Source organism: Lampris incognitus, chromosome 1 (genome assembly GCF_029633865.1).
Source record: "Lampris incognitus isolate fLamInc1 chromosome 1, fLamInc1.hap2, whole genome shotgun sequence".
Classification (NCBI taxonomy): Eukaryota; Metazoa; Chordata; class Actinopteri; order Lampriformes; family Lampridae; genus Lampris; species Lampris incognitus.
The window spans coordinates 106,199,651-106,227,496 of NC_079211.1; the positions used below are offsets into that span (position 1 = coordinate 106,199,651).

General features: G+C 45.9%; 2 protein-coding genes across 4 annotated transcripts in view; one reads left to right on the forward strand and one right to left on the reverse strand.

Annotated features, from left to right (window-relative positions):
- Positions 1-1,985: 1,985 nt before the first annotated feature.
- Positions 1,986-18,143, reverse strand: plat (plasminogen activator, tissue). Of its 2 annotated transcripts, XM_056281836.1 has the most exons (15): positions 18,048-18,143; positions 11,428-11,512; positions 11,206-11,248; positions 10,778-10,909; positions 9,262-9,372; positions 7,662-7,836; positions 7,451-7,542; positions 6,556-6,730; positions 5,988-6,073; positions 5,715-5,780; positions 5,363-5,567; positions 4,996-5,144; positions 4,680-4,820; positions 4,135-4,283; positions 1,986-3,783 (listed from the first exon to the last, which is right to left on the reverse strand). In XM_056281836.1, exons 2-15 carry the CDS (start codon positions 11,488-11,490, stop codon positions 3,613-3,615), a joined length of 1,758 nt encoding a protein of 585 aa, XP_056137811.1. In that variant the 5' UTR covers positions 11,491-11,512; positions 18,048-18,143; the 3' UTR covers positions 1,986-3,612. The 2 variants fall into 2 exon arrangements, with proteins under 2 accessions (XP_056137811.1, XP_056137817.1); XM_056281842.1 differs by lacking the exon at positions 9,262-9,372.
- Positions 18,144-26,149: 8,006 nt separating this feature from the next.
- ikbkb (inhibitor of nuclear factor kappa B kinase subunit beta) overlaps positions 26,150-27,846 on the forward strand; it is a 31,707-nt gene continuing 30,010 nt past the window's right edge. Inside the window, exons 1-2 of one of the 2 annotated variants that reach the window (XM_056289151.1) lie at positions 26,150-26,645; positions 26,997-27,132. In XM_056289151.1, the coding sequence (XP_056145126.1) occupies positions 27,028-27,132 (105 nt within the window). In that variant the 5' untranslated portion in view covers positions 26,150-26,645; positions 26,997-27,027. The remainder of the gene's footprint in view (positions 26,646-26,996; positions 27,133-27,846) is intronic. The other variant, XM_056289077.1, reaches the window with a different exon arrangement.

A 27,846-nucleotide genomic window follows, 5' to 3' on the forward strand; every position in this document is an offset into this window, starting at 1 on the left:
TGACATTAACTGGACAGGCCAATAATTCTTCAAATTTGATGAGAAAATTATCTGACTCAGTAGATGTGGTTGGCAAAGCATTTAGATCAGAAACAGTTATCCCTTTAGATAAAACCAATTCAAGGTGTCAGCACTACAATGAGTCGAGTCTTGAACAAACTGAGCGAACCCAGAAGTATCAACTAGTGCCAGAAAGGCTTTACTTAGAGGATCTCCAGCCTTATTCAGATGAATATTTAAATCACCATGCATTAGAATCTCATCAGAATGAGTAACAAGACCGGAAATAATTTCTCCAAATTCTTTAAGAAATAGTGAGTAACAGCCAGGAGGTCGATAGAGTATCACAATTTGGACTGAGCCAAGTCTATTCATAGCTGAGGGAGATGGACCAAGAACAAGAGCCTCAAAAGATTGGAATTTAGATTCAATTCTAGAAGTCGGACTGAAAACAGACATATATCAAAGCAAAACCCCCACCTTGTTTATTTGCCCAAACTACATGGGCATAAGTATAGTTTGGTGGGGAAGCTTCATTTAAGGGAAGGAACACATTTGGTTTCACATAACCCAATCATATCGAAACTACTATGTTCAATAATCAGATCATTTATTAGTAAGGCTTTGGTAGAAAATTATCTGATATTTATGAAACCAAATTTAAGCATCTTGTGGAAGTGATCGGTAGTATGCAGAACTTTAGAGCTATCAATAGGTGAAATATTAATTGGAATTAGATACCATTTTGACGACCAACGCAACGCAATGTGGTCACATTTTTTATAACATTAGATGTTTGGTTCTGTAGATTACTAGGTGCTTCGTTGCACATTTCACCACCAAAAGTGGTAGGAATGACTGTTAGATTATTGTGAGTCACACATTTAGTAGAGGAGAGCTTGGGAGCAATACAGCACGGTAGGGAGACGGTCTCAATATTATAGACGAAGCTGTCAGTCTGATCATCTGCACTATGAGAAATTCCCTGACTACTACTACTACTACTTTCGGCTGCTCCTGTTAGGGGTCGCCACAGCGGATCATCTGTTTCCATTTTTTCCTGTCTTCTGCATCTTCCTGTGTCACACCAGCCACCTGCATGTCTTCCCTCACCACAACCATAAACCTCCTCTTTGGCCTTCCTCTTTTCCTCTTCCCTGGCAGCTCCATTTTCAGCATCCTTCTCACAATATACCCAGCATCTCTCCTCCACACATGTCCAAACCATCTCAATCTTGCCTCTCTTGCTTTGTCTCCAAACAGTCCAACTTGAGCGGTCCCTCTAATATACTCGTTCCTAATCCTGTCCTTCTTTGTCACTCCCAATGAAAATTTTAGCGTCTTCAACTCTGCCAGCTCCACCTCCTGTCTTTTCATCAGTGCCGCTGGCTCCAAACCATATAACATAGTAGCTGGTCTCACAACCATCTTGTAAACCTTCCCTTTAACTCTTGCTGGTACCCTTCTGTCGCAAATCACTCCTGACACTCTTCTCCACCCACTCCACCCTGCCTGCCTCTCTTCTTCACCTCTCTTCTGCACTCCCCATTACTTTGGACAGCTGACCCCAAGTATTTAAACTCATATGCCTTCATCACCTCTACTCCTTGCATCCTCACCATTCCGCTGTCCTCCCTCTCATTCACACATAGGTATTCCGTCTTGCTCCTACTGACTTTCATTCCTCTTCTCTCCAGTGCATACCTCCACCTCTCCCGGCTCTCTTCGACCTGCACCCTACTCACTACAGATGAGAAATTCCCTGACTAATCGTATTAATTAAACTACTTGACTCCACATCCGCACTAGATTTAAACCTAGCAGGCTCTCTAATGGAGTAATGGGTAATGGAGAGTTGTGGGTAATGGAGTCTCCTATCACTAGGAGACTCCATATCACTATGGATAAACTATAATGGAAAAGACATGACTCATAAAACACACCAAGAATTTTGCTGAACTTACAATACTTTATTCCAAACAACCCTATCTTAATTAGGTTAAGTTCAGTCAGTGGTTAATGAAAGTGACAACTGCATTAGAGGTAAATATCTCAAGTAGCTGTTGAATTGTAAAAAAAAAAAAAGAGAGAGAGAGAGAGAGAGAGAATGGGAAAAGTAATATTAAATTTTCATCTAGGGTTTGTTAATGCCCTATTTAGTCTAAAAAAGGTTTTAAAAAGATTTGAAACACAAAAATTTAATCCAGTTTTTATTGAAAAGGGAGTATTTGTCAAATGTAATTATAATGACAAGAATAATAAATTATTATACTACATGTTACATTACATACAGGCGTTACTAGTAAAAATATAAAATACACATAAATTATTAACTTAGTACAAAAACCCCTAAAACCCCAACTTCCCTTTAGTATCTATCACACGGTAAGTAAGAAAGATGAGAAAACTAGATGTCATTTTACAGAGGGAGTGCAGATTTGCAGTCGGCTAAAGTAAAACCGCCTCCAAGTCCGATATGTCCCGATAAGAAGAACTATGATCAAGCAAATGTCTGGTGGAGATGGGAGTTTCATTAAAAAAGACTGACACCAGGAGGTCTTTGACCCCCCCCCCCAAACACACACACACATTTTTGTCCGCGGTCAATCTGAAAAGACTGGACGCAGTTCAACTGAATGGGCTCTAAAGCTGTTCCCATCTGCAAGGAGACAGATGGACCATGTGGGGGGACACGGGCCGTCAAGCCTGTATTGACTCTGAACCAGCAGAAAGTCTCGAGGTTAGCGTGATAAACTGGAACTATTTCTAATGAGAAAATTGCATCTCCATACACGAGAGAGATTTTGAATCAGAACTAGTTGGTTCATTAGCGATCCTCGCGCAAACTCATGAAGAAAAAAATGCCTTATGGAGGAAAGCTAGACAATTCCTGTTTGAATTATTGTGCAAAGTAAATGCCCATGTTGAGTGTGTCCCATTGGATAAGAAACGTTACTGACCCCATGTCACCATGATGTCTTCAGTCTAGTATACCAGCAAGAAGTCATGTGGAACAAGGCTAATAACTATGTGCCGATGGCCATCGGATAGGAATGTGTACTGTGTTGCAACATTCCATACACAGTCATTCACGCATACCCCCTCAACACATTCAAAGCCTAGCACACATTTTTAAAACATTCCTTTTTTTCTCCTGTTGGGTCTCTAACTGAACGTTGAGACGGGCAATAGGAAACAGACTGGAGAGACTTTAGTGCATAAACGGATAAAAGTAGACCACTGTAGATGGCACAAGAGAAGGAGCGAGAGCCCCGAAAGGCTCCGAGTGGTTTGCCAACATTACTTTGATCACCATAGTAACGGGAAGGAGCAGTCTTTAAAGAGTGGTGTTGCATAAAGTGAAACACGAAAACGAGACTTTTGTCTTGCGTGTCCCTGCATGGGAGTGGTTTTTCTGGTCGTGTTTCTGAGCTTCATCACATGCCAGTTGCATCATTTTGGTCTGTGGGTGGAAACCATCAGGGTGAACAGGCTCTGAACCAAAGTGCTATGGTTTCTCCTGTCTGTCAGGTCTATGTGTGCTGTGTTACACGTCTTATCTACGGGTTTGTTCGTCCTACAGAATCCTCTGTGCAGGTTTCTCAGCAGGTCTTAAAAGACTGGGTTGGCTTCCACTTTGCTGGTGATCCAGTCAATGTAGTTGGTGACCCGGGTGTAGACCCCGGGCTTGTCCCTCTGCCCGCAGCCATCGCCCCAACTGATGACACCCATCAGAGTCATCCTCCCGTTGTTTGGGCAGACCAGAGGACCCCCAGAATCCCCCTGCACGAGATGTTCAAGAAATAAAATGGAGAGAAAGGAAGCGATAGATTTGAGTCAGTCAGAATCAGTTTCATTTGCCGTTGGAGTTTTCGCATAATGGACATTTGACTAGATGGGTCTCTCACCGTGACATTTACACATATCTCAAAATCTTTGAAAAAGTTGATTCTAGGTTGACTACATTAACCAACAAAACTATTACAAACAGGCTAATAGCAACACACATTGGAAGCCACATGGGGCGCCGTCTTGAGCACCGCTATGTCAAAAAGTTGGTATTTTATTTAAATATTTAAAAAAACAGAAGCCCTTAAACAGTGTGGTAACAGTACACAAGCGACGGCCTCTCACCTTGCATGCATCATCCAGTCCTCGGGTGTCCCCTGCACACAGCATGTTGGCAGTGATGGTGCGTTCAGACAACACCTCTGGGACACAACGCTCCTGGGGCCATAGGCGGACATAACCTCTCTTAACACGTTCTGAATACTCTGCAGAGACTGTGGAGAGATCAGTTGTTTATAAAGATGTTCACAGTCCTGCTTCTACCATCACTATTTGGATGGGGGGGGGCGATCACTAATAGACCCCTCCCCCTTCCAACCATTGGAAGGGGGGTGGGGTCACTAATAGATAAAGGGATGGATAAAGGGAGTTGGAATACAGTCGACGGGAACTGTTGGTGTACTGTAGTGCCCTCTGCTGGTCATTCAGATACATGCAAAATTAAAAGGCTTCTTAAATGCAGTGCATCATTTGAAATAAAGTAAATAAGATCATATGCTGAACATCAATAAGGTTGAACGTTTTCAGAATAAAGCATTCTATCTGTATACGTATGATCGCCCGTGCAGAGGGAGAGAATGACATTGATTATAAGAATATATATTATTTACACTCATTTTGTCTCCCATAGCCAGAGATTTCGCACTCGGTCCAGTCAGGCAGCACCAGCCCTCGCTCAGGTAGACATGCAGGGAAAACCTCTGGTGCGTTCACAGCACACATGCCGATGTTGGTCTTCAACTTCAGAAGGGCTGGGAGGGGAAAGTGAGGAGAAACGGATGAAACATGGGCAAAGCGCCGGATGTGGCGGACACATGGAAAAGTACTGATGTGCAGTTACTTGCGTAACTGTGTTATATGGCTAACATGAAACATTTAGTAAATTATTACATTAATTGCTGTCGTTTTTTTAAAATGCTGACTCACCGATGTCATTGTCAAAGGTCTTTTCGTCAAATTTTTCATGGATCAAGAGCTTCTCAATGTTGAAAACTTGCTCAGTGGTAGAATTCTTTTTACGAAACGTTCTGCCCAGAACCACCTGCAACTGTGCAATGTCTGACTGTGTCGAAAACCTGAGACGGACACGAAAGATACAACACAAGATAAAGATGAGCTGATGATCAACTTTACTAACCTGCAGCACAGTTGTGTGTAATTGTAATTATAAATAGTACATGTGTGATATCTGGGAAACATGTTACATGTTAGCTTTTATTTTTGTATATGTTGTGTGTGTGTGTGTGTGTGTGTGTGTGTGTAGGTGAGCATGAGTAATGTATGCAGTACCTACCACTCCTCAAAGCAGTGTGCGGCAGACAGGACCCAGCAGGAGTCAATAAGGATCCCTCCACATCGGTGAAAGTGTTGACGGTAACGCGGCTTGTAAACATTAATGGCCGCCTGCCAGGGCTGCTCTGTGATGTCACTCCCACGGCCCCCAAATATACGGAAGGAGGGTTGACTCAGGGAGTTATCCGAACGCTGGCCGCATGATGCTACGGAGAAGAGGGAGTCGCAGAGTGTGGAAACAGACAAACCAGTCTCAGTGTGCGTTTTACAAGCAGGTAGAAGTGGGATTGTGAGGGGCTATATGCTGAATGATGGTTTGTTTACAATTTGGCGGGATTGTGAATATGCCCTACCTGTGCCTAAGTCGTTACCGATGGGGCCTCTGGGGCCAAGAGAGGTCATAGTGGCTGGACGCCTCGCTAAAAAACAAGAAACCATACTTTCACCACGAGAACACAATCTGAAACATGTCAGCCAGTCTAATGACGTCACCGCAATAAGAGCGTTCGACGAAGCCTTTTACGTAAACGCCAAGAAAATGTGTTGGGCTTCCCAACTCAGAACGCCATGCATCGACGAGACTGACAAGAAAGGTGTCGAGTCTGCGGTGAGGTGAGGACACTCACAGCACTTGGTGATGTCGCACAGCTCCCAGGTGAGCTTGAAGCTCCTGTAGGTGAAACACCACGGCCCCGCATCGTTATCCGGGTTCCTATTGGATGAAAGGAAGAGAAGGAGAACGTCTAATAGTTACTGTGGATGTCCCATATGGGCACACATGCGTGTGTGTGTGCAGGGCCAGATTAAATGGATGGATTACACTAGGCAGAGCAGTTTTCTTGGGCCTACCCCCTCCCCCTCCCCCTCCCACCCCCAAACAAGCACATTTTGATACTTTGTAAACAAACAATATTACTTTTAACTGCCACATGGTTATTATGGTTAGTTAGTTAGGTTTCTATTTTTGTTTATTGTTATCTATTTATAGTTTAAAATATTTTATGTTAAATATTTTTAATTTAGACCAAAAGTTGGATGTTTTTGTCCGTCTGTCTGGGCCCACCTGTGGCACTTAGACCCTAGGCAGCTGCCTAGTTTGGCTATGCCTAGATCCGGCCCTGTGTGTGTGCGTGTGTGTGTGTGTGTGTGTGTGTGTGTGTGTGTGTGTGTGTGTGTGTGTGTGTGTGTATGTACCTGCAGAAGCTGTGGCTGCCCAGCCCCAGCTTCAGGGCGTCAGGTCTCCATGCGTTGTACAGCTTGTGTCTGATGAAGGGCGAGTCCCAGGGCAGACAGCGAGAGCCGCTCTTGGTGACAGCTTTCGTCCCAAGGTACTCTTGGCCCGAGCCCTGCGTACACTCTCGATACTTATCTGGACGGGAGGGACAAGACGGCCAAACGTTTCAGCATATTACAAACTGCTTTCAGATTTCATCATGTACAATTTAAGAGGTTTCAATACTTTTTGGGGGGGAGGTTTCCCCCTTTTTTCTCCCCAGTTGTACTTGGCCAATTACCCCAATCCCGGTCGCTGCTCCACCCCCTCTCCTCCGACACACATGGAATCACCAGCCGCTTCTTTTCACCCAACAGTGAGGAGTTTCCCCAGGGAGGCGTAGCGCGTAGGAGGATCACGCTATTCCCCCCAGTCCCCCCCCCCCCGAACAACCGCCCTGACCGACCAGAGGAGGCACTAGTGCAGCGACCAGGACACATACCCGCATCCGGCTTCCCACCCACAGACACGGCCAATTGTGTCGGTAGGGACACCCGACCAAGCCGGAGGTAACACAGGGATTCGAACCAGCGATCCCCATGTCGGTAGACAATGGAATAGTGATTATTATTATTATTATTAATAGACTGCCATGCTACCCGGACGCCCCCACGGGACCAATTTTGAAATTGGAACAAATGTGAAAATGAAAGTAAGCGTAAACCAGTGAACCCGTGTAAACACACCGATGTCCTGTCGTAAAAACAACGCAGTTAAGAGGCTGCAATGTCGAAACCACATGAGACCTCTGGTGCAATTCAGCAGTATGTCAGGCTTAAAGTAATGATGTGTGGTTTTCAGGGACAAAAAACGTACCTTCTGTACATCTGGGCAAGGAACAATGCTCCCAGTCGAGCCGGGCGCCTTTATACACATAACACCAGGGAGTGGCGTCGTTGTCGGGGTTCCTGAGGCAGAAGAGCAAAAGAGATTGAAGATGAAGGGAGAAAAACATATTTCTGCTTATATTCTTACAAAAAAGAAAAAAAGAATTGGATGTATTCAACATGATCTACTGGTATTGTACCGGCAGAAGTTGTGATTTCCCAGTCCCAGGCTGTTGGCATCAGACTTCCTGGCTGTGAACTTCTTCTCCCTCAGAGAAGAAGCGTTCCAGTTGATACACTCGGCCCCCGACTTGGTGATACTCCACGTACCGCGGTACCCTCCACCCCTTCCCACAACACACTTTTCACTGGTGTCTACAGAGGAGGGGGAAAAGAGTGAGAGAAGAAAACAGTTTTATGTGTTTATACTAGTTTATAATGAATATGTTCTCTGCATGTAACCCATCCTACTGTATAGGAGCAGTACTGCCTTGCTCAGGGGCACAGACGGGAGTTTTAACCCCAACATGCATGTCTTTTTGATGGTGGGAGGAAACCGGAGCACCCGCAGTAAACCCACGCAGAACGTGCAAACTCCACACAGAAAAGGACCCGGGAGAGCCCGGGGTTCGAACCCGGGACCTTCTTGCTGTGAGGCGACAGCGCTAACCGCTGGGCCAGCATGCCGCCCCGGGGTAATCGTAGCATGTCAACGGGACATACGTTCAGTCATTGATATCTGCACCGGTTGTTGAAAAGGTTTTCCGGGGTCATTCGAGCCCATGCCACTTTGTGCTATTGTTACTGTTTTGCTACTCATGTGCAGTATGAGGACCTATTTTAACACGTTTTAAGGGGCTGGATAAAAAATATAAACACGACATTTAAAACCTATAAAGACACGTGTTGTCCTAGTGGCAGCTGTGTACGAACTGTGCAACATGTGGTTTCAACCAGTGAGCAGACATAAACTATGGTGACCATAAAGGGAACGCCTTTAACTGACTCTGGCTTCGCTCAACCCATTACTCTTTCGCTGGGTCCTTGTGTAGAATATAGATCTGAAGATTGTTGTGCTGTTATTCTTTGTTAAGTACACTGTGAGAGCCACCAAACAGGAGTCAAAAGCCACATGTGTGCAATCTTACATAGCCAGTAAAATCTGATTCTAATTATTCTGTATTCACTCGACTGTACGTGTGGAGTTGGAAGAATTATTGTGTTGATTGGGCGGGGTGTCGAAAACCACAAAAACACAGTCAACAGAAATCTGCAGTTTCAGGCCCCCCCCCCTCCCAGACCGCCGGTCCGGGACACCTGTGAGTCAGTGTTACTCCGTCTATAGTCACTGACAACTATGTAGAAAGGAAATCCTCTTGACCTCACCATGGAGATGGGTGAGTCCGTAGCCTTACAGCGTCAGGGGTGGTTTCGGGGAAATGTGAGACATGGTTTACGTAGAGAGACACATTTTTTGGCTGCAGATTAAGGCCACGGCGGCTCAGAGTCAGTCAGCAGTGGTCGATAACATCAAATAAGGCTGAAAATGTGAGACTGGATATTGGGATGGGTGCACCTGGAGGGGAAAACTCCAGCGGATTTTTTGCACCAGTACACTGGGAGGGGGTAGCACATGTGGCTCCAGAGACAACTTTACCCCCGGTCCGCTGGGAAGGGGTAGCACATGTGGCTCCAGAGACAACTTTACCCATAAATTATCTCTGGGCATGATGAAATCACGGCTATAAGAGAGAGTATATCGTGTGAGACGTGGATGAGAGGTGTTTGTGGAGTACTTACTGATCTCACACTGGGTCCCGGTGAAACCTGGGGGGCACCGGCACAGGTAGTCTGAAGAGTACACAGCCTCTTTACAAGTCCCTCCATTATAACACCGGGGCATGTAGCAGTCTGGGGAAGGCAGATAACCAGTCGAATTATTTTGTGACTTCAAATCTTGTTCCTCATTTTCACCCAGTCATCCATTATCCAAACTGCTTATCCTACTCGGGGTCACGGAGATGCTGGAGCCTATCCCAGCAGTCATGGAGACACCCTGGACCAGGCCGCCAGTCCATCACAGGGCCCACACATTCACATCTAGGGACAATTTAGTACGGCCGATTCACCTGACCTACATGTCTTTGGACTGTGGGAGGAAACAAGAGCCCCCGGCGGAAACCCACGCAGACACGGGGAGAACATGCAAACTCCACACAGAGGACGACCCGGGACGACCCACCAAGGTTGGACTACCCCGGGGCTCGAACCCAGGACCTTCTTGCCGTGAGGCGACCACGCTAACCACTGCACCACCGTGCTGTGCTTGTTCCTCATTTTTTGCAACAGTATTTTTTTACAGTAATGCTTTACGATCGTGCCAACGCTTGTCTTTATGACCCCGTCGCCACACTTTTCATTTCAAGAGTTTTATTTGTTGAGTAAAAGGGGCCCTCTTCAATTGCGTCAACCATTGGCAATCCGAAATGTTCCTTATTGTTTTCAGATTTCTCACGGCTCAGGGTGACAGCACCTCCTCCCTCCTCACAGGATGAGCTCACAGGCCGTGACACTTGGCAGACTGAAATGTGGTTGTAATTTGACTGAGGGAGGGGCCCTTGCGCTTATTAGCATTCATCATCAGGGAGTAAGTGCACATAATAGACGGTCTGGCAGGGGGATTTTAGTTAAAGCGCAGACTAAACTACACCCACTCCAAAACACACGCACCCCAACGTTGCTCCACTCTGACCCACTAGATAGCCAGCAACGGGACACGAGAGAGAGAGAAAGAGGGAGGGAAAGAGAGAGAGGGAGGGAGGGAAAGAGAGCGAGTGAGAGAGGGAGATTGAATTGAATATTGAATTGAGAGAGAGAGCAAGTGGGTGAGAGAGAGAGGTAAGGGTGACGGAACAAGAAATAGAGTAAGAAAATAACAGCACATGACATAAGCACGGTTGAAGAGGGCGCAGGATGTGCAGAAAGGCAGGCGAACTAATGAAATAACTGATAGATCGAAAGATGGACCAAGACAGACAGACGGACGGATGGATGGATGGATAGATCGACGGATAGACAGGCAGTCAGACAGTGTCAATTCAAAAATAGACAGGAAAGGAAAGTTCTACTCACTGGAAACACGGAGAGAAACATCAGACGATGAAAAGGGGAAAAGAAAAAGAAAAAAGACAGTGGAAAGGCATGCGGTGTAGTGCAGCGGGTCAGCCTGTGTGTGTGTGTGTGTGTGTGTGTGTGTGTGTGTGTGTGTGTGTGTGTGTGTGTGTGCGCGCATATCTGTGTCTGTGTCTCCACTCACTGACTACTGGCACATAATGGCAGCGCTCTCCTCGTCGTGTACAGCTGCAATACTCCACCCGCTGCCCCCTCCATCGCAGCCATGTGTCCCCTTGACTACGCACTGCTGACGTCTGACTATCCACACAACGTGCTGAGTACACATACATACACAAAAACACACAAAACACAAAAAAACACAGAAATTAACAAGGACACATATACAGAGGAGGCTAATCACAACCACGTGAACAGAAAAACAATTGCGAGCATCAAACCAGAGACGGACACGGGGGGAGACACGTGGGGGACAGCGGAGAATGAGTGACGCCGAGAGGTGAAGGAAAAGGAAAGAGTGATGGGGCTCACAGGTGGTGTGAATAGAGGGTGAGGATTTGTCGACATGTATAATCAAAAGCGCCCGTCTAGGTGGCTGCCGGCGACGCTCACCTCTACTAGAGCGGGTCCCTCTCTTTGCGCGGAGGAGCTTGGCCTGGAAAAAAAGGGGGGACACTCTCAGCAGGGCTCATAGTGTCTCACAGTGCAGAGACACTTGGGAGTGCCAAAAGACAACAACAAATGCTGACAGTGTGTGATGGCACTATGTTGGCTTGTGAGCCAAACAAATCCTGCTTACATTACCGTTATGATGGGGATGGTTGTAGTACTTACATTGGCCGCTAGGTAGCAGCAGATAGCCGATAGCAGCACCAACGCTCCCAATGCTCTGTTCATGGTTAGAAGTGAGGAATTCTACCTGTTGGAAATAAAATGGAATAAATATTTTTGTGATATTGATTTTATTTCGAACATGTTGAAATAACAAAATAACATATATAGGCAGGAATACAAGAACAAACGGAAATATCAGTGAGCATATTTAGCAAATTCTCTGTAATGACACAAGTAATAACTAGTCCATGTTCGAAAAGGGCAAAGGATGAAGTAAAGAACTTTTCTGGTCCCATCCCTTTCTTATACATTATCAGTCAAATCAAACCAAAAGACCAATGCATAGAAATCAAAATAAACAAAGCAGCACAAGTCAAACAAGGCACCTTACAAGTCATGCCATGCTATTCCAGTCCACCCCTTTGTTCATCCATCCTATATCTGTTCAATATATTATTTTTAAATAATTGTTTAAACTTACTTATTGATATACCGTTGTTTCATAGATTAACTCATTTGACGGTTATACAATGGAGTTTTGCATTTGTCCCCACTAATTCTTTTCTGAATATACATGTTTCTCTGAGATCGTGTTTACTTTCCCTCATTCGTAGCAACTTTTGGACGCTTTGGTAAATACTAGTAAATATTAGTCAAAACAAAGGGAATATTTCCTGAAACAAAGTCCAACAAAAAGAGCGTGTATAATGTAATGAGTATTATTACCTGATAAAACAAAGTCAAACATAGACAAGGAATTCAAACTGTGTATTTCCACCAATGGAAATGTTCTTATCGTGAATCTATCATCACTGCCAAGCCAGCGAGGACACGAACTTGAGGGAGTAGGCCAGAAAGAGACAACTCACGCACTGGGACCCACTTTCCTATGCATAGCTGTGCAATTTCCTTCCTTTATACATACGCCTCACCCAAATGCTTCATTTGGGTGGGAAAGAGAGCTGGGGGGGAGCTTTTGGGAAATGGGGGTCATTTCTAGCCTGTTGAATTTGTTTTGATTTCCTGTGGGCCTCGTGTGGACAGATAGGAAGTCTTTATGGCCATGTAAAGGACCGGTCCGATCGGCTCATTGACCGCAGCAAGGACTGTTGATGATGCAAGACAAGTTTCCCCAGCAGTCCAGTACAGTGACCAGCAACTACTTTATTTTGCCCAGTTTCCCCAACTCCCTCATAAGGAAAGTGAGACCCTGCTTCCGCATGTGCAGTCTATCCCACGCGTCTCTTTCCCTATGGGACAAACAGGAAGAACCATCTTGAGCTGCTTGAGAGAACGGCGACCACATCACACAAAAGCCATGAAGCCATGGCAAAGAACAACAAACCACAACCTGGACAACCAGTGACCAGGGCATGCAGAGCGTTTCTGCACTCTTGACGGAGTATCCCCATATAAACAAAAGGAGCTGGGCAGCAGATGTAAGTGGATAAAGTGACTCATTACTGTGACTAGAAACAGAAAGGGCAAAGCCGAAGTCAAGAAAGTTTAATTGCCCTCATCTCCCCCAAATTCGGACAAGGAGCTCTGACACCAGACCAGCCCCTCTGCTCAGTTTCAGCAGTCCAGATAAGATAAGTCGGAGGGGACATTTAGAAGACGGTTCCTCTTGCTCTTCAGCTGGGTGTGAGTAAACATGAGTCACAAAGGGCGGGGGGGAGGGGTAACGGAGGAAGGAAACGGATAGATAGAGCAGGGAGGCTTTGATGGAAACTAGGGGGAAAATGAAGAAAGTAGGACACGAATGACTTTGGAAGTGTGTGTGTGTGTGTGTGTGTGTTTCTGACTCGAACCACCATGAAAACACAACCCAGCAGAGACCCACTCTTTGTGTACACATGTGCATGCACAGACACAGATCCAGACGCGCGCCAGCACAGCTGCCTTCGCACGTGAATTCGCACACACATTTTCACACACTCTCGCGCTGGCTGGCTCCCGCTGACTCATCCTCTCTGGCTGTCTGAGCCACACAAGACAGCGCACTGTTTTCATACGTCGGCGGGCAAAGCTGCTACGCTGGCAACCACACATGCGCGTGCGCGCGTGCGCGCGCGTATGCCAGCAGATTGCGCTCGGGAACGTAGGGTAGATCAACACTTTCACACAACTGAAATACACAGTTCACTCAGTCCACTGCCTCCGGAACAAAGACCCCCGAGCTGCCGAGGGGGCGACAGTGAGGCGTTTCACCCTGAAAGGCATCACACACACTCACGCACAATGCACAAACAAAAACAGACACGCACATACACACAGACACACAAACACATGCACAAACAAAAACACACACACATACACACAGACACACAAACACATGCACAAACAAAAACAGACACGCACATACACACAAACACACATGCACAAACAAAAACACGCACATACACACAGACACACATGCACAAACAAAAACACGCACACACATATACACATGCACACAGACACACGTGCACAAACAAAAACAGGCACACAGGCACACACACAAACACATGCACGAACAAAAACACACGCACATACACACAGACACACAAACACATGCACAAACAAAAACAGACACACACGTACACAAACAAGCATGCTCACAGACACACACACACACACGCACAAACACAATCAGACGCGCGAGCACGAACACACACACACACACACACACACACACACTCACCTTGGAGAGCAGACGCCCCTTGGACCGTCTCCTTTGAGGCAACCGGAGGAAACCCCCGTCGCTCTGTGTGGTTTTTTACCCCTGGTTGAACCCCGCCGGCAGCGCGCAACAATAAGAGGCGCTGCGCTGCTCTGCCTGTTGGGTTTTGGCTTTGTTTGTTTCTTTGTTTCCTTTGTGCAGCTGTTCGGCTGTGTTCGGTGGCCCCTCTCTCCGGCCCTGTCAGCTAAAAACATGTGTTTCCTGCTCACATAACGTATGTGTTCAGCGCGCATTTGTTAACATACGTGTAGAAACACACCCACACGCGCACCCACACGCGCGCTCACATCAGGCGCTGACATATGTTGGTCCCGCCCTTTCTGCAGGCTGCAGCATGGGCCTCAGAGGCCCTGCTGGGGCGCCCTGCTGCGGCGCCTCTGACCCGCAGGATCAGCTGCTCTCTTACCAGCCGTTTGCCCGGAGTTTTAGCGCCGCTCGTGGTCTGGATTACAAGGCATATGTAGACATAAACACATAAAAACAAACATGTGCACACACAAAAATAAATAAAATAAAATTCCAGGCAGTCAGCTACTCCTAATTTTACACGGCATATTCTTGAATTTCCTCGAGGGGATTAAGGCATTTGTCTGTCCCACCCAACGGATTAATTAATGGACGCCTTTGGGCTGTTTGGTGATGAAACATGTATGAACAAGTATTCCCACATGGGATGAAGCAAATATGGCTCTTAGTAGGTCAACTATGCATGGGAGAAAATGAGAAGAGCACTGAAGTCTAGTTTAAACCGCAGCAAGACTGAGTCACCCCCCCCCCCACACACACACACACACAGCAGTGTTAGAACACAAACAACGTGCACGGCTGTGGAGCATAGAGAGGCTGGCGGTGAGATGGACCGACATGCTGACATGGACACACAAAAGCAACAAGTACTTCCCCCACATTTTTCATTTCCTATCACGGTGTTGTCATGCAACCTAAGCACATTTCAAAGAACTGCCTGCTAACCACAGGTATTTCTCTTCTGTTCTGGCAGCGGTGAGCAGGGCTCGTATAAACCCCTGGTGAGACATTCTCCTCGTCCTCCAGTACCAAGGTCAAAATCTCAGGTCACCGGAGCGGCCGGGTAGCGTAGCGGTCTATTCTGTTGCCTACCAACACGGGGATCGCTGGTTTGAATCCCCGTGTTGCTCGGGCGTCCCTACAGACACTATTGGTCATGTCCACGGGTGTCCCAGTCTCTGCACTACCGCCTCCTCTGGTTGGTCGGGACGCCTGTTCGAGGTGGAGGGGGAACTAGGGGGAATAGCGTGATCCTCCCACGCGCTACGCCCCCCTGGTGAAACTCCTCACTGCCAGATGAAAAGAAGCGGCTGGCGACTCCACATGTATCGGAGGAGGCAAGCGGTAGTCTGCAGCCCTCCCCGGATCAGCAGAGGGGGTGGAGCAGCGACCGGGACGGCTCGGAAAATAGGGTAATTGGCCAAGTACAATTGGGGAGAAAAAAGGGGGGGGTAAAAAAAATGTCAGGTCACCTGATGGGCTTCAGGTTAGAAGAAAATAAATGGCGCTTTGAGAAAGGAGAACTGATGGAGAAATGGTAAGAATACTGATTTGGTACATGGACTGATACGGCTGTACTGGCATGTTCAGTGGCTTAGTATGCCATGGCATGTGCCTGTGAACTGTGAATTATAGTCCTTGAAAATGCAATAAAATGTCCTCGTGTTTATTCTGCTGATGCTCTTCACAGACACAATCAGCACAATACCTGGAAATGGGTAGGATGCCCTGACTCCTCTAAAACTTCATTTTCTTGCACCCAGGAGAGGAACTGGCACAGGAAACACCCCAAGTGTGCAGTTTAACATCTTTTTTTATTTTCTAGTTTACCTTGACAGTGGAGTTTACCCCATAATAGTGTGTACTGGACAGCCGAAGTGAGTTGGGACAGATATGTAAATATTGCTCCCGCTCTCATCCCATGCCATCCAGGAAAGCAGCTGGATGTCTGAACAACACCGCTTTTGGACTTGCTGGAGTTGCTGCTGCACTCACCATCTACGATAGCTTTGATTTAACAGATTTAACATTGATAGGTTTAACTTGCACCCTGCGTAGCAGCATTAAGAGAAAAATGCATGCATGCATGCATAATACATGTTCAGCTGTGCTGTGCAATATACTGTCTTGTAGATTTCATAAGATACTCAGCACCGCACATCCATCTCTTACTGGGGGCTCTTAAGTCAAGCTTAACATGTGTGATCTGGCTCAGCAAACGTGGCGAGAACACAGAGGTGCATTGTGGGCTTTCAGCCTCACTCCACACATGACGGAGCCCTGCTCTCTTTATCGGGAAGGCTCAGCTGGGCTGCAGAAAGACAGGTGGGCTCAGAGGTCCCAAAGAAGGGTGTGTTAGGGGCAGGTGATGACATTGAAAAAAAGGTAAAGACAGAACTGATGAGGGGATGTGGAGCAGAATTCAGAAGGCGATAAGAGCAAGGCACGAAAACGGCGCCAGAGAGGGAGGAGAGTGTGAGGAAATCAAACCCCAGGGGTCAGCAGAGAGGGCGTGAGCCATCTGACATTTTCATGTAAGATCCACTGAGCCGTCCCATGAGTACGGCACAGGCGTGGATGAAAACGGAACTGGGGTGATTCAAATGCACTGCTGGTAGCCGTAATAGGAACATACGTTTCCTTTGGTCAGCCGGAGCAAGAGCAAGGATGAGGGAGAGGGATTGTTTAGGCCTCAATGTGGTTTGCAACATCCGCCCCCTAACACTTCTAATACTGAATCATTCATTCTCAAGGAAGTTCATCATTTGCTTGAAGACTGCTTCAATATAATCCTTTGTTTCAACTACTCTGATGTGTTACTAGTATGGCTGTCTGTCCCTGGTTGGCCAAACCATCTGATCTCATGAGTCAGATTGATTTTCATCTGACCCCCCCCCCCCCACCGATCACTGCCAGACCCAACCAACCCTCTGACCACACTATAAAGAATGCAGAGGATGAACGCAAACGACTTTATCTTAGCCCCAAGTGATGGGCTACCGCTGCAGACAAGTATCAGGGAGTGAAATTCCCAAAGCATTAGCTAAAGCTTACATCTACGCCAAAGCTGGGACTGTCTGCCCGTATCATGCCCCAGCACAGAGTGGTGCAGAACTGAGTCAAGTTCTGGGAATGGGGCAGTGGAAATGGAGGAAAACTTCCACAAAAAAAAAACAGCTTGACTATACAGTTACCGTGGACAAACACGTGGACAAATTCGTGTCCGTGTACACGAAATCAATAGATTAAATGTCGTGACTATTCATGAACTGCCGTGAGACTGGGTAGCATATTCACACACACTTGCATGCACAGACAGACCCACTGGCATGACACTTTGGGGCAGGGGGTTGCTTTGCACAATATCTGATTGTTCTCATCTTTATCTAAAAAGCAGAATACAATGAATAAAGTCAGTAATGACCACGTTGTCTGTGAAGAGCTGCGGTAACATCAGTCATCTAACGAGTCTAGGTTGGGGAATGGAGAGATGCAGTGAAAGTGGAGGTGGATGGAGAACAGTAGAGAAAACGGGCGCTGACTGAGCCAGCACCAAACTCCCCCACCTCCTTATACAGGTGATGGCAAATCCAGCGTACTGACTCAGCCCAGCTCTCCCTTCCTTTGAGTTTAAATACGTGTGCCTACAGTTGTGCCCTTCGTTATTCCCCCCGAAGCAAACTCAAAACTGATAACGTAACCTCCAGACGGCACCGCGACGCTCCATCTCACGGCGCGTAAACGCGACGCTCGCCGGCAGCACATCAGCCCGGCAGCGCATCAGCCCGGCTATTTCCGACCAAAAAACCAGATCAAATATAAATAAAAACACATATACGGAGGAAATTCCGCACAGAAAATAGTCTCTTACCAAATTCGTTGTCCTTCGATGCGGAGACTTGTTCAGATCTGTGGCTCTGTACCGGGTCTTGATAGGAGGTCTCCGCTCTGTGCTCCTCTTATCGGCGCCCGCTCTGTTATATATACGTAAGGCGCTTCCGTGGGATGGGAGGGTCGCAATTACCTAATGACGATGACGATGATGATGATGATTATCGGTTCCGGTCTGTTTTACATAAAAAAAATTTCGTTTCTTTGGGAATTAGTTTCGTCCACTAACGTCAGCTGTGATTGCCTCAACTATGTCCAGATAAAACATTATATTATTGAGAATGTTGCACAGAGTTTTGGCAGAACAGCAAACTTACATCTGTCTGTCTGTCTATCTGTCTGTCCTATTAGCCAACAGTAGGACCTTTAGAAAACACACGGCCACATTAACTCCATTAAACTGGGAAACGGGAGAAACAGTCGTGTGGTAGAGGAGCTGGCACCAGGAGTCATTTGGGAAGACCACAATTTCCCAGACTCACCACCGCTCCCTCAGGAACCCGTCAAGACACTTCGCCTTGGGAATTGCACATTGTGTAGCTACGGTATCATCCCAGCAACAGTGGATACAATTCTCCGAGCTTCCCGTTGAAAATAATAGCATATACAAATGATTATACGAGCAGTCACCCAGCACTTCTGTTGTCAAGTTTTCTGGTGACACTGCCATCTTGGGGCATTTCTGTCTTTAGTTTAGGGGCTGAAAAGTTTGTACAATGGTGTGATGACCATCATCTATTTCACTGTAAACACTAAGAAAACAGAAGAAATTATGTTTGATGCAGAACATCTGGGAGATTCTGCACCACTGATTCATAACACTTGTATTACCCAGGTTCATTTTTACAGATACCTGGGTGTACGTGTTGACTGTAGTGTGTCTTGTCTGTATGTACCAGGATCCAACAGAGACTCCGCTTTTTGCACGGACTCGTGGTGTTTGGGGTTGGACAGAGGGTCTTCCTCGTCTTCTTCCAGCTTGTTCTTTGTTTCTCGGGGGTCGCCACAGCGGATTTTATAGTTTCCATCAGTACCCCGTGAGGGCACAGCACCAATGGCGGCCGTTGTTAACCCGGGCCTCGACTGATCCAGTAGTGAGCCTCCACCAATCCGGTATGGTCTACTCAATATGCATAACGATTTGGCAAAATTTTACATTGGATGCTCTTCCTGACACAACCACTAACCCTATGGACGGGGGCACAGGTAGAGCACTGGATGCCATCCGAGTATTCATGGACTTGTGCCCATGCCTGTCGCCATGGACGGAGGGTAATGATGTGATTGCATCATGCTGTGATAGAGAGAATATTACGTTACAGAATTTCAGCTTGGTTTGGTGACATATATCAAATTACTCTCATGGTTCTCTAATGGTTCTCAAATTACCTCAGTAACAGAACTCAGTGCACTAAACATGAGGGTCTGTGTTCTGATTTTGTTACTGTCCACAAGGGGCTCTGTATTAGGTCCCCTTTTATTCATTATTTACATCAATGATTTGGGTCTACATGTGTCAGATGCTAATTTGCATTTTTATGCTGATGATACAGTTATTTATTGCTGTGGCCCTACTCTTGTTCAGGCCATTGAATCCCTGCAGAAAGCCTTTGTGGCTGTCCAGCACTCATTATTTCAGCTGAAACTTGTTCTAAACACTGATAAGACTAAGCTTATGCTGTTTTCCAATTCTAGGTAGATATCACAAATTATCCCTTCAGTAACCACTTTAGAGGGAAATGAAATAGAGGTGGTCAATGTGTATAAATACCTGGGTGTCCTGATTGATGACTCCCTCACTTTCAAGCCACATGTAGAGAATCTTGTGAAAAAGCTGAAGCTTAAACCGGGTTTTTATTTTCGAAATAAGTTGTGTTTTTCTTTAAATGCAAAAAAGCGACTTGTTGCTGCCACCTTTTTACCTGTGTTGGATTATGGAGATCTTTTGTATATGAATGCTTCTGCTCAATGTCTCCATGCGTTAGACACTGCCAACCTCTCTTCTTTGAGATTTATTACTAATTGCAAATCATTGACACATCACTGTGAGCTGTATGCTCGGGTGGATGGCCTGCTCTGGCCACCCGAAGGCTCAGGCGTTGGTATACTTTTATATATAAGGCAATCCTTGGTCTACTGCCTTCCTACATCTGTGACTTAATTGCACTGAGAAGTGCTGGCCCTTACTCCTTTGGTTGTCTTGACTATGTGCTGCTTTTTCTTCCATATGCCTGCACTGAACTGGGTAAAAAGGCTTTTGTTCATTCTGCACCTTTAACCTGGAATATGTTGCAGAATGACTGGAAATTTACAGCGTTAATCTCACTGAGCCGTTTTAAATCCAAACTGCGAGTACTTGAAGCTGATTTCACAACATGTACTTGTTTTTTATAATCTGCTTGTAATTTACTTTTTTTCTAATTTTTTGTCTTTTGTTTGTGTTTTCAAATGTGTAATTTTGCAACTGTGTGATTTTGTAACTGTGCTGCCTATATCTTGGCCAGGTCTCCCTTGAAAAAGAGGTTTGTAACCTCAACGGGATCCTCCTGGTTAAATAAAGGTTAAATAAATAAAAAATATCAGTTAAGTTAAAATCACAAATAAACAGACTGGTCCACACAGCAATGAAAGTGATGGGGGGGGGGGCATCCCTCCCTCCAAATGCTCTTTGAGAAGAAGACATGGCTAAACAGGCATTATCACTGACCCCTCTCATGTCCTGTATTCAGAATACAAACTGCTCTCATCAGGTAGACGCTACAGGACTCAGATTGAATACAGGAAAAGATACCTGAACAGGTATAGAAACTCGTTCATCCCTCTATCAGTGAATCTCCTACACCCAGGACAAAAGGAGGGGGAGAAATGAGGGGTGGTGTTGCACGTATATGAATGCACTTTATGTCTGCACATGTCTGTGTCATGCACTTTTATGTCTGTTGCTGCACTATAATGTATGTATTCTTATGTGGCAGCCTTTAAGTCCAAGACAAATTTCGCCCGGGACAAATAAAGCAATCTTGAATCTTGAGAACATATCCATCTGAGGTGTAATGGGTGAGTTGATTTGACGTCTACCTTCTTCAAATCCACCTCAGTCACACTTCTTGAAGAGGAGGAACCACACAATGATCATTTCTGATATGCAATGAGTCGTACAATTCTTTGTTGTTGAATTTTTCAAGCCTGCCACTTTCAGGTATTTTTGGATGACTCTAATTCAAAAATATATGGAATATGTAGAGGATAATGCACAACGAAGTCCTGTTACAGGAGAATATTGGAAAAGAACTATCCCAGTTATACCGTAAGCACTCGACTTAAGCCTTTCCCTGTTGTTATTGTTGTTGTTTTATTCATTTTTCATGAAAAATGGAAATCTGCACGGCCTGTTCAACAACAAGCTAGTTGCTCTGCTTTACGGTGGCCTCCTTCAGCCTGGCCGCTGTCAGCTATTAGCCCAACACTTTGTGGTCACTACCAAAACCTGTAAACTTGAAGCTACTTGGCTAAGTCAGCCTCCTCAACATGTTAAGTAGCAGCGTCTCTTGTTTTGAAGTGATATTTGGTGTCTGAGCTTTACTGTAACAGAGACTGGCTTCACCCGTTGTTTTCTATATCATGTTAGAGCTGAACCTTCACATATTCAAATACGATTCATACGAGGCTTTGTTTGGTGGGGAAAAAGTATAAGAAGTTTTGATCGAGAGTAATGTGCTCCTGCTAGCCAATCAGAAACGAATATCATCCCAGGCCATAGTATTATAAGACATGGACAGTATGGACAGTTCGTCCCTATTTACAGATCAAAATATCCCCAATGCCACTTTCCCTTCAAATTCCCTGTTGAATGATTACCAGTTTACTACATCTTTTAAATGGATTTTTTCGTGAGCTGTAATGGATTGCTTGGGTAGACTAAACTAAACAAAGGCTTTCGGGAAATTTATACTCAATCACTGTTTCTTCAGAAGTGTTTAACCCCAGGCTATTGGCCTGGACAAATATTTTCGTGGTTCCTCATGACAATATTAACATATCCCACCAGGAGTAAATCTACAGGCTTGATGACGCTGATGAGACTCAAACTGACTTTCATTGAGTTTTGACCAGATTTCTTATTATACTCTCCACTTCCGTGAGGAATAGGAGGAAATAGTGCCGTATTTGGAAAGTTATTCCTTAACACGTCAAAGCTGTCTTGGGTTGGTTGTCCATACTCTTACGACGTCGTCAGGAAGACGTCACGCGGACTATAGAGCTGTATATATCATGCAGCGTTCGTTTGTCAACAGAGACGAGAGCCAATGAATCAAAGCGCTTTACAGCATTTACACAACATGTTTAATGGGCGGATGAAATGGTTTGTTGTTGTGGTCATTCCCAGTATAAACACATTAACTATGCCCATTGCAAAACTGCCCATGACACTGCCAAAATATCAACATAAAAAAAACTGGAATGTTATATCAAACATGAACTGTGATGTTTTACATTCACAGGGAAATGTAAAGTTATCCAAACATAAGTGGATTCTTTCAGTCTTTCTCTCTTTACATGGGGCATTTGTAAAGACATTTTATTTCAGGAAGCTCAAACGTTACAATTTAACGATTTAGATTATGGTATAACACACATACACACACACACACACACACACACACACACACACATATATATATATATATGTTGCTTTTTTTCCGAAACCGTCAATGGATTTGGAAAAAAAGAGAAAAGGACGACCCTTAAGCCTTTCTTCTGTTGAAGATGAAAGGACTCTGAACACACCGTCATCATTACCAGCTGATGAGTGCACGAAACAGGCTTGTACTGCTATGTATTAAAACTTTTTTCCTGCATATATATATATATATATATATATATATATATATATATATATATATATATACTCCTCCGAGAATCGTCACCTTAACATGGTGGAGGGGTTTGTGTGTCCCGGTGATCCTGGGAGCTGTGTCGTCGGGGGCAATAACCCCTAGTAGGGTCTCCCAAGGCAAATTGGTCCCAGGGGAGGGGCCAGACTAAGAGGCCTCGGAGGTAGTTTAAAAGCTCCTCGGTGGCAAGGCGCCGGGTGTGGGTGGGATTCGCCCTGAGATGCTGAAGGCTCTGGACATTGTTGGGCTGTCATGGTTGACACGCCTCTTCAGTGGTCGGGGACAGTACCTGTGGAGTGGCAGACTGGGGTGGTGGTTCACATATTTAAAAAGGGGGACCGGAGGGTGTGCGCCAATTACCGGGGCATCACATTGCTCAGCCTCCCTGGGAAAGTCTACTCTAGGGTGCTCGAAAGGAGGCTCCGACCGATTGTCGAACCTCAGATCCAGGAGGAACAATGCGGATTCCGTCCTGGCCGTGGAACAACGGACCAACTTTTTACCCTTGCGGATGTGCTGAGGGGGGCATGGGAGTTGGACCAGCCAGTCTACGTGTGTTTTGTGGACTTGGAGAAGGCTTACGACCGTGTACCCCAGGGCACTCTGTGGGGAGTTCTGCGGGAGTATGGGGTACCGGGGCAGTTACTACAAGCCATCCGATCCTTGTAGAACCAAAGTGAGAGCGGCACAAAGTCAAATACGTTTTCGGTGGGTGTCGGACTCCGCCAAGGTTGTCCCTTGTCTCCGATTCTGTTTGTGTTATTCATGGACAGGATCTCAAGACGCAGCCAAGGTGAGGAGTGTGTCCGTTTTGGGAACCTCAGAATTGCGTCTCTGCTCGTCTCAGATCATGTGGTTTTGTTGGCTTCATCAGAACGTGACCTCCGGCGCACACGGGGCGGTTTGCAGCTGAGTGTGAAATGGCCGGGATGAGAGTCAGCACCTCCGAGTCTGAGGCCATGGTTCTCTACCGGAAAATGGTGGATTGCTCCCTCCGGGTTGGGGATGAGTTGTTGCCTCAAGTGAAGGACTCCACTTGAGGCAAGTTCAAGTATCTCGGGGTCTTGTTCACGGGTGAGGGTAGGATGGAGCGGAAGATTGACAGGCGGATTGGTGCAGCATCAGCAGTAGTGCGGACGTTGTACCGGACCGTTTTGGCAAAGAAGGAGCTGAGCCGGAAGGCAAAGCTCCCAATTTACCAGTCAATCTTCGTTCCAATCCTCACCTATGGGTAGTGACCGAAAGGGTGAGATCGCGGATAAAAGCGACTGAGATGAGTTTCCTCCGTAGGGTGTCTGGGCTCAGCCAGGGTGAGGAGCTCGGACATCCGGAGGGAGCTCGGAGTAGAGCCGCTGCTCCTTCGTGTCGAAAGGAGCCAGTTGAGATGGTTCGGGCATCTGATCAGGATGCCTCCTGGGAGCCTTCCTTTGGCAATTTACCGGGTACGGCCAACTGGGCGGAGACCCCGGGGTAGACCCAGAACTCGCTGGAGAGACTACATGTCCAATCTGGCCTGGGAACGCCTTGGGATCACCCAGGAGGCGCTGGAGGGCGTTGCTGGGGAGAGAGACGTCTGGAGTGCCCTATTTAGCTTGCTGCCACCGCGACCCGACCCCTGAAAAGCGGCTGAAGATGAAATGATATAGAGAGAGAGAGAGAGCGAGAGAGGGATAGATATAGATAGATATACTATAGATAAAGATATAGCTATATATAGAGATATAGATATATCAGAACTAGCCTACTAACATACTATATATGTAGATATAGATACATATATACACACACACATATATATATATATAAAACTTTGTTAAAAGAAACACTCAACGTTAAGGAAAGTGCTCAACAAATAAGGAAAATAATCCAGTGAGTCAAGCAGCTGATGATTGCTTGTGGCATGAAACAGGCTTGTACTGTCTCATAAAGAATTTACTTGACTCACTGGATTTTATTTTATTTTTTTAAATATATATATATATATATATATATATATATATATATATATATATATATATATATATATATATATATATATATATATATATACCCCAGCATGACAGAGGAGACACAATTCCATCAGCCGGATATGAAGAAGGGCCACATATGATGAAGACAGAATAGAAGAAAAGGAAGAGGGAGGGAAAGAAAGAAAGGAGACACAAGAAATGAAAATTTCTAGCAAAAAGGAGAATAGAGATGCATGTGAAAGACTCTGACGACAAGAAATGCAATGCCTGTCCTCCTCGCTGGGGGTCAAACCGTCACCTGTGTCAAAGACAAGTTAATCTAACTGACTACTAACCTGTTTTGAGCCTCGGGTTGTGTGTCTGTGATGACAGCCTCGTGTCTGGAATCAGAGCTGGAACCTCGTGAGATCAACTGATTTCATGAGGAATAACAAAGTAGCCATCACCACCGCTTGGTAACGACATTTGGTTACAATATTCACTCTCACGGCCCCATTTTCAGATGACAAAGGCTTGTTCTGCAGACGACCAGTCCAGTCTACTGGCGAAGGTGGACTCCTTCCCAAAATGAAAGTCAAGTTTTTTAATGGTAATGTAAGAATCAGCACCACAATGAGAATCATGTTTATTGGCCGTGTAGGTTTGCACGTACATGAAAACGGACTCTGGTGTGGTGGCTCTCTTGGTGTACTTCACATAGAATTACAACACACCAGTCTTCAGATTTACTATACGCAAGGACTGACTTGAAACAGACAACGAGAGATTAGATAAAATGCAGCGGTGCAGAGAATAGTTTGCACATTTGAGACATTTGACTTGGTGGGATGCTCGATATTTGCAACACAGCTGGACAGGGACACTAGATTGTAAAGTAGAGTAAAAAGAAACAGCTGTGCACAACTGGCAAGAAAGTAAAAGGATTAGCGAGCAACTGAAATCATGTAAACAGAGCGAGAGAGAACACGAAAATCAACAACTTGTGCAGACAGAGGATCTCCGCAATGCAACAGTCAGACACAAACACATTTCACAGACGGGTAGTAAAAGAAATAAGATAACGATAATACAAATACACACCGAGGGGGTATTTGGGGGGGGGGGCTGTAAACAACAGCGGTTTTGCATGCAATACCGGATGTAGTGTACGATACACAGATCGTGCGTTACACAGATCCGGTGGAGATAGTAAACAGCGAGCACGTCCATGGATGGAGTAGGCTCGGGTGCTGTGCGGTTATAACGCCAGTATTAACGCTGCGTTGCGCCTTTTAGACGGGCGCCGACAAGTCACGTCTGCCTGCATGGGGGCGGGTCGCTCGGTCTCGCAGCATGTGCCGCTTTACGGGAAACACGGCAAGCAGGAAGTGGAGAGTTTACTCGAGAAGTGTTTGTGTCGTCAGAAGTTGCATCTGAAAAGTTTGTCACGTGCAAAAAAGACCAAAAACGCCTTTCCGTCGACAACGCACCGCGGAGTCGTTGACGTCTCGTAAACCGTTTTAATTCGCTTTTCAGGTCCTGAAAAGAAAACCAAACCCAAAACAAACTAAGGTAGGATTTTAGTGATCAAAACACTGCGCTACACACAGCAACACAGTAGGGCATCATGACTTGCGCACTCGATGTAAGTGCATAGGAAACAGCCGCGAGGACACGCGAGTGGAGGAAACCGCCAGCTGCCAATGACCTGAGACACCAGCGAGGAGACCAGAGGTACTGATGTGCGCCTTTCTGACATGCGTTAGCCCGTTATGGTGTGTATGGCAGTCTCTGTCTCGGGTAGGCCTAGAAGCATGTGTGCAAGAGGTCGACCAGTGATCTGACACTATCGGCTGTCCATAGTCAAGTCAATTCCCTCAGAATGTCTTTCCGTTACCGTGGGCTAGATGAAGTTTCAGCTCAGATCATGTTAGAAGGACTCACACTAGGAACCCCCCATATGGGAAAGGTGGGGAGAGCAGCTCAGAGGTAGACCCTGCTGGACAAACCGCAACAGGTACTCACATCAGCGTGTTGGAATTACAACCAAAACATAAATCATGTAACCCATATGCTCTTTTGCAGCGTTAGCCGGCGTACTGACAAGTTGAGGATCATGAATCGAGTGCCGCTGCAGCAGCCACAGAGCTGTGGGCCCTGGGAGCTGAAGGAGCGGTTGGGGACAGGAGGCTTTGGGAATGTCACTCGATGGCAAAATAAGGTAACATGTATGTCAAATATAAAGCATTTGCATTGCAGCAAACGCTTCTGTTGGATTCAGGAACCATGATAATGCACTTTAACTGAGCTTTTTCTTCTGTAGATTTTTCTTTCAGTTTCATATACAATAAAAAAAGTGCCTTGACTTGACATTGAAGCAAGTTTAGAACACGCTGTTGCATGAACTCTTTAGGTGTTGAAAAGATGCTAGTTGACGCAGATACCACAGGGCAATATAGCCACCAGACGGCTAGCTACACAAAGGGGGATTGCTCCCTGGTTTTACTTGTCCAAACTACCCTTGCTGGTTACAGAGTGAATGGTGCATGTTTTGCCCAAGCAGAATACATGACCTAAATCCAGGAAGGTCCCAGTGGAGTATTGGAGGGACCAGTTAGCCATTCTGTTTCTGCATCTTTGATGACATCGCACACAGTCACAGGATGGGAGCATTGTACACGTGCATCCTTTACAAGTCAAACAGTATGGGAACACAGGCACACCTATTTAGTGGACCTTCCTGTCTCTATTCACCACTATGCTTTAGCATTATTACTCATCTTAAGCTGTGATAACTACTCACACAGATGTGATAAAAAGTGAAAAGCATGCACAATTTAAAAGTGTCAATCGTGTATTTTGTCATAATTTCATTTCAGTGACACCTGAGTGGAATTACAAGCCTTGTGACCATCCAAAAACATAGGTCTGTAAA

Coding starts and splice junctions, on each gene's coding strand:
- plat (XM_056281836.1), bottom strand. CDS start 11,490: ATGAACAGAGCATTGGGAGCGTTGGTGCTGCTATCGGCTATCTGCTGC. Junction 10,910..11,205: donor AGGGACCCGCTCTAGTAGAG/GTGAGCGTCGCC, acceptor ATGTGTACTCAG/CACGTTGTGTGGATAGTCAG. Junction 6,731..7,450: donor CTTGCCCAGATGTACAGAAG/GTACGTTTTTTG, acceptor CCTCCCGTCCAG/ATAAGTATCGAGAGTGTACG.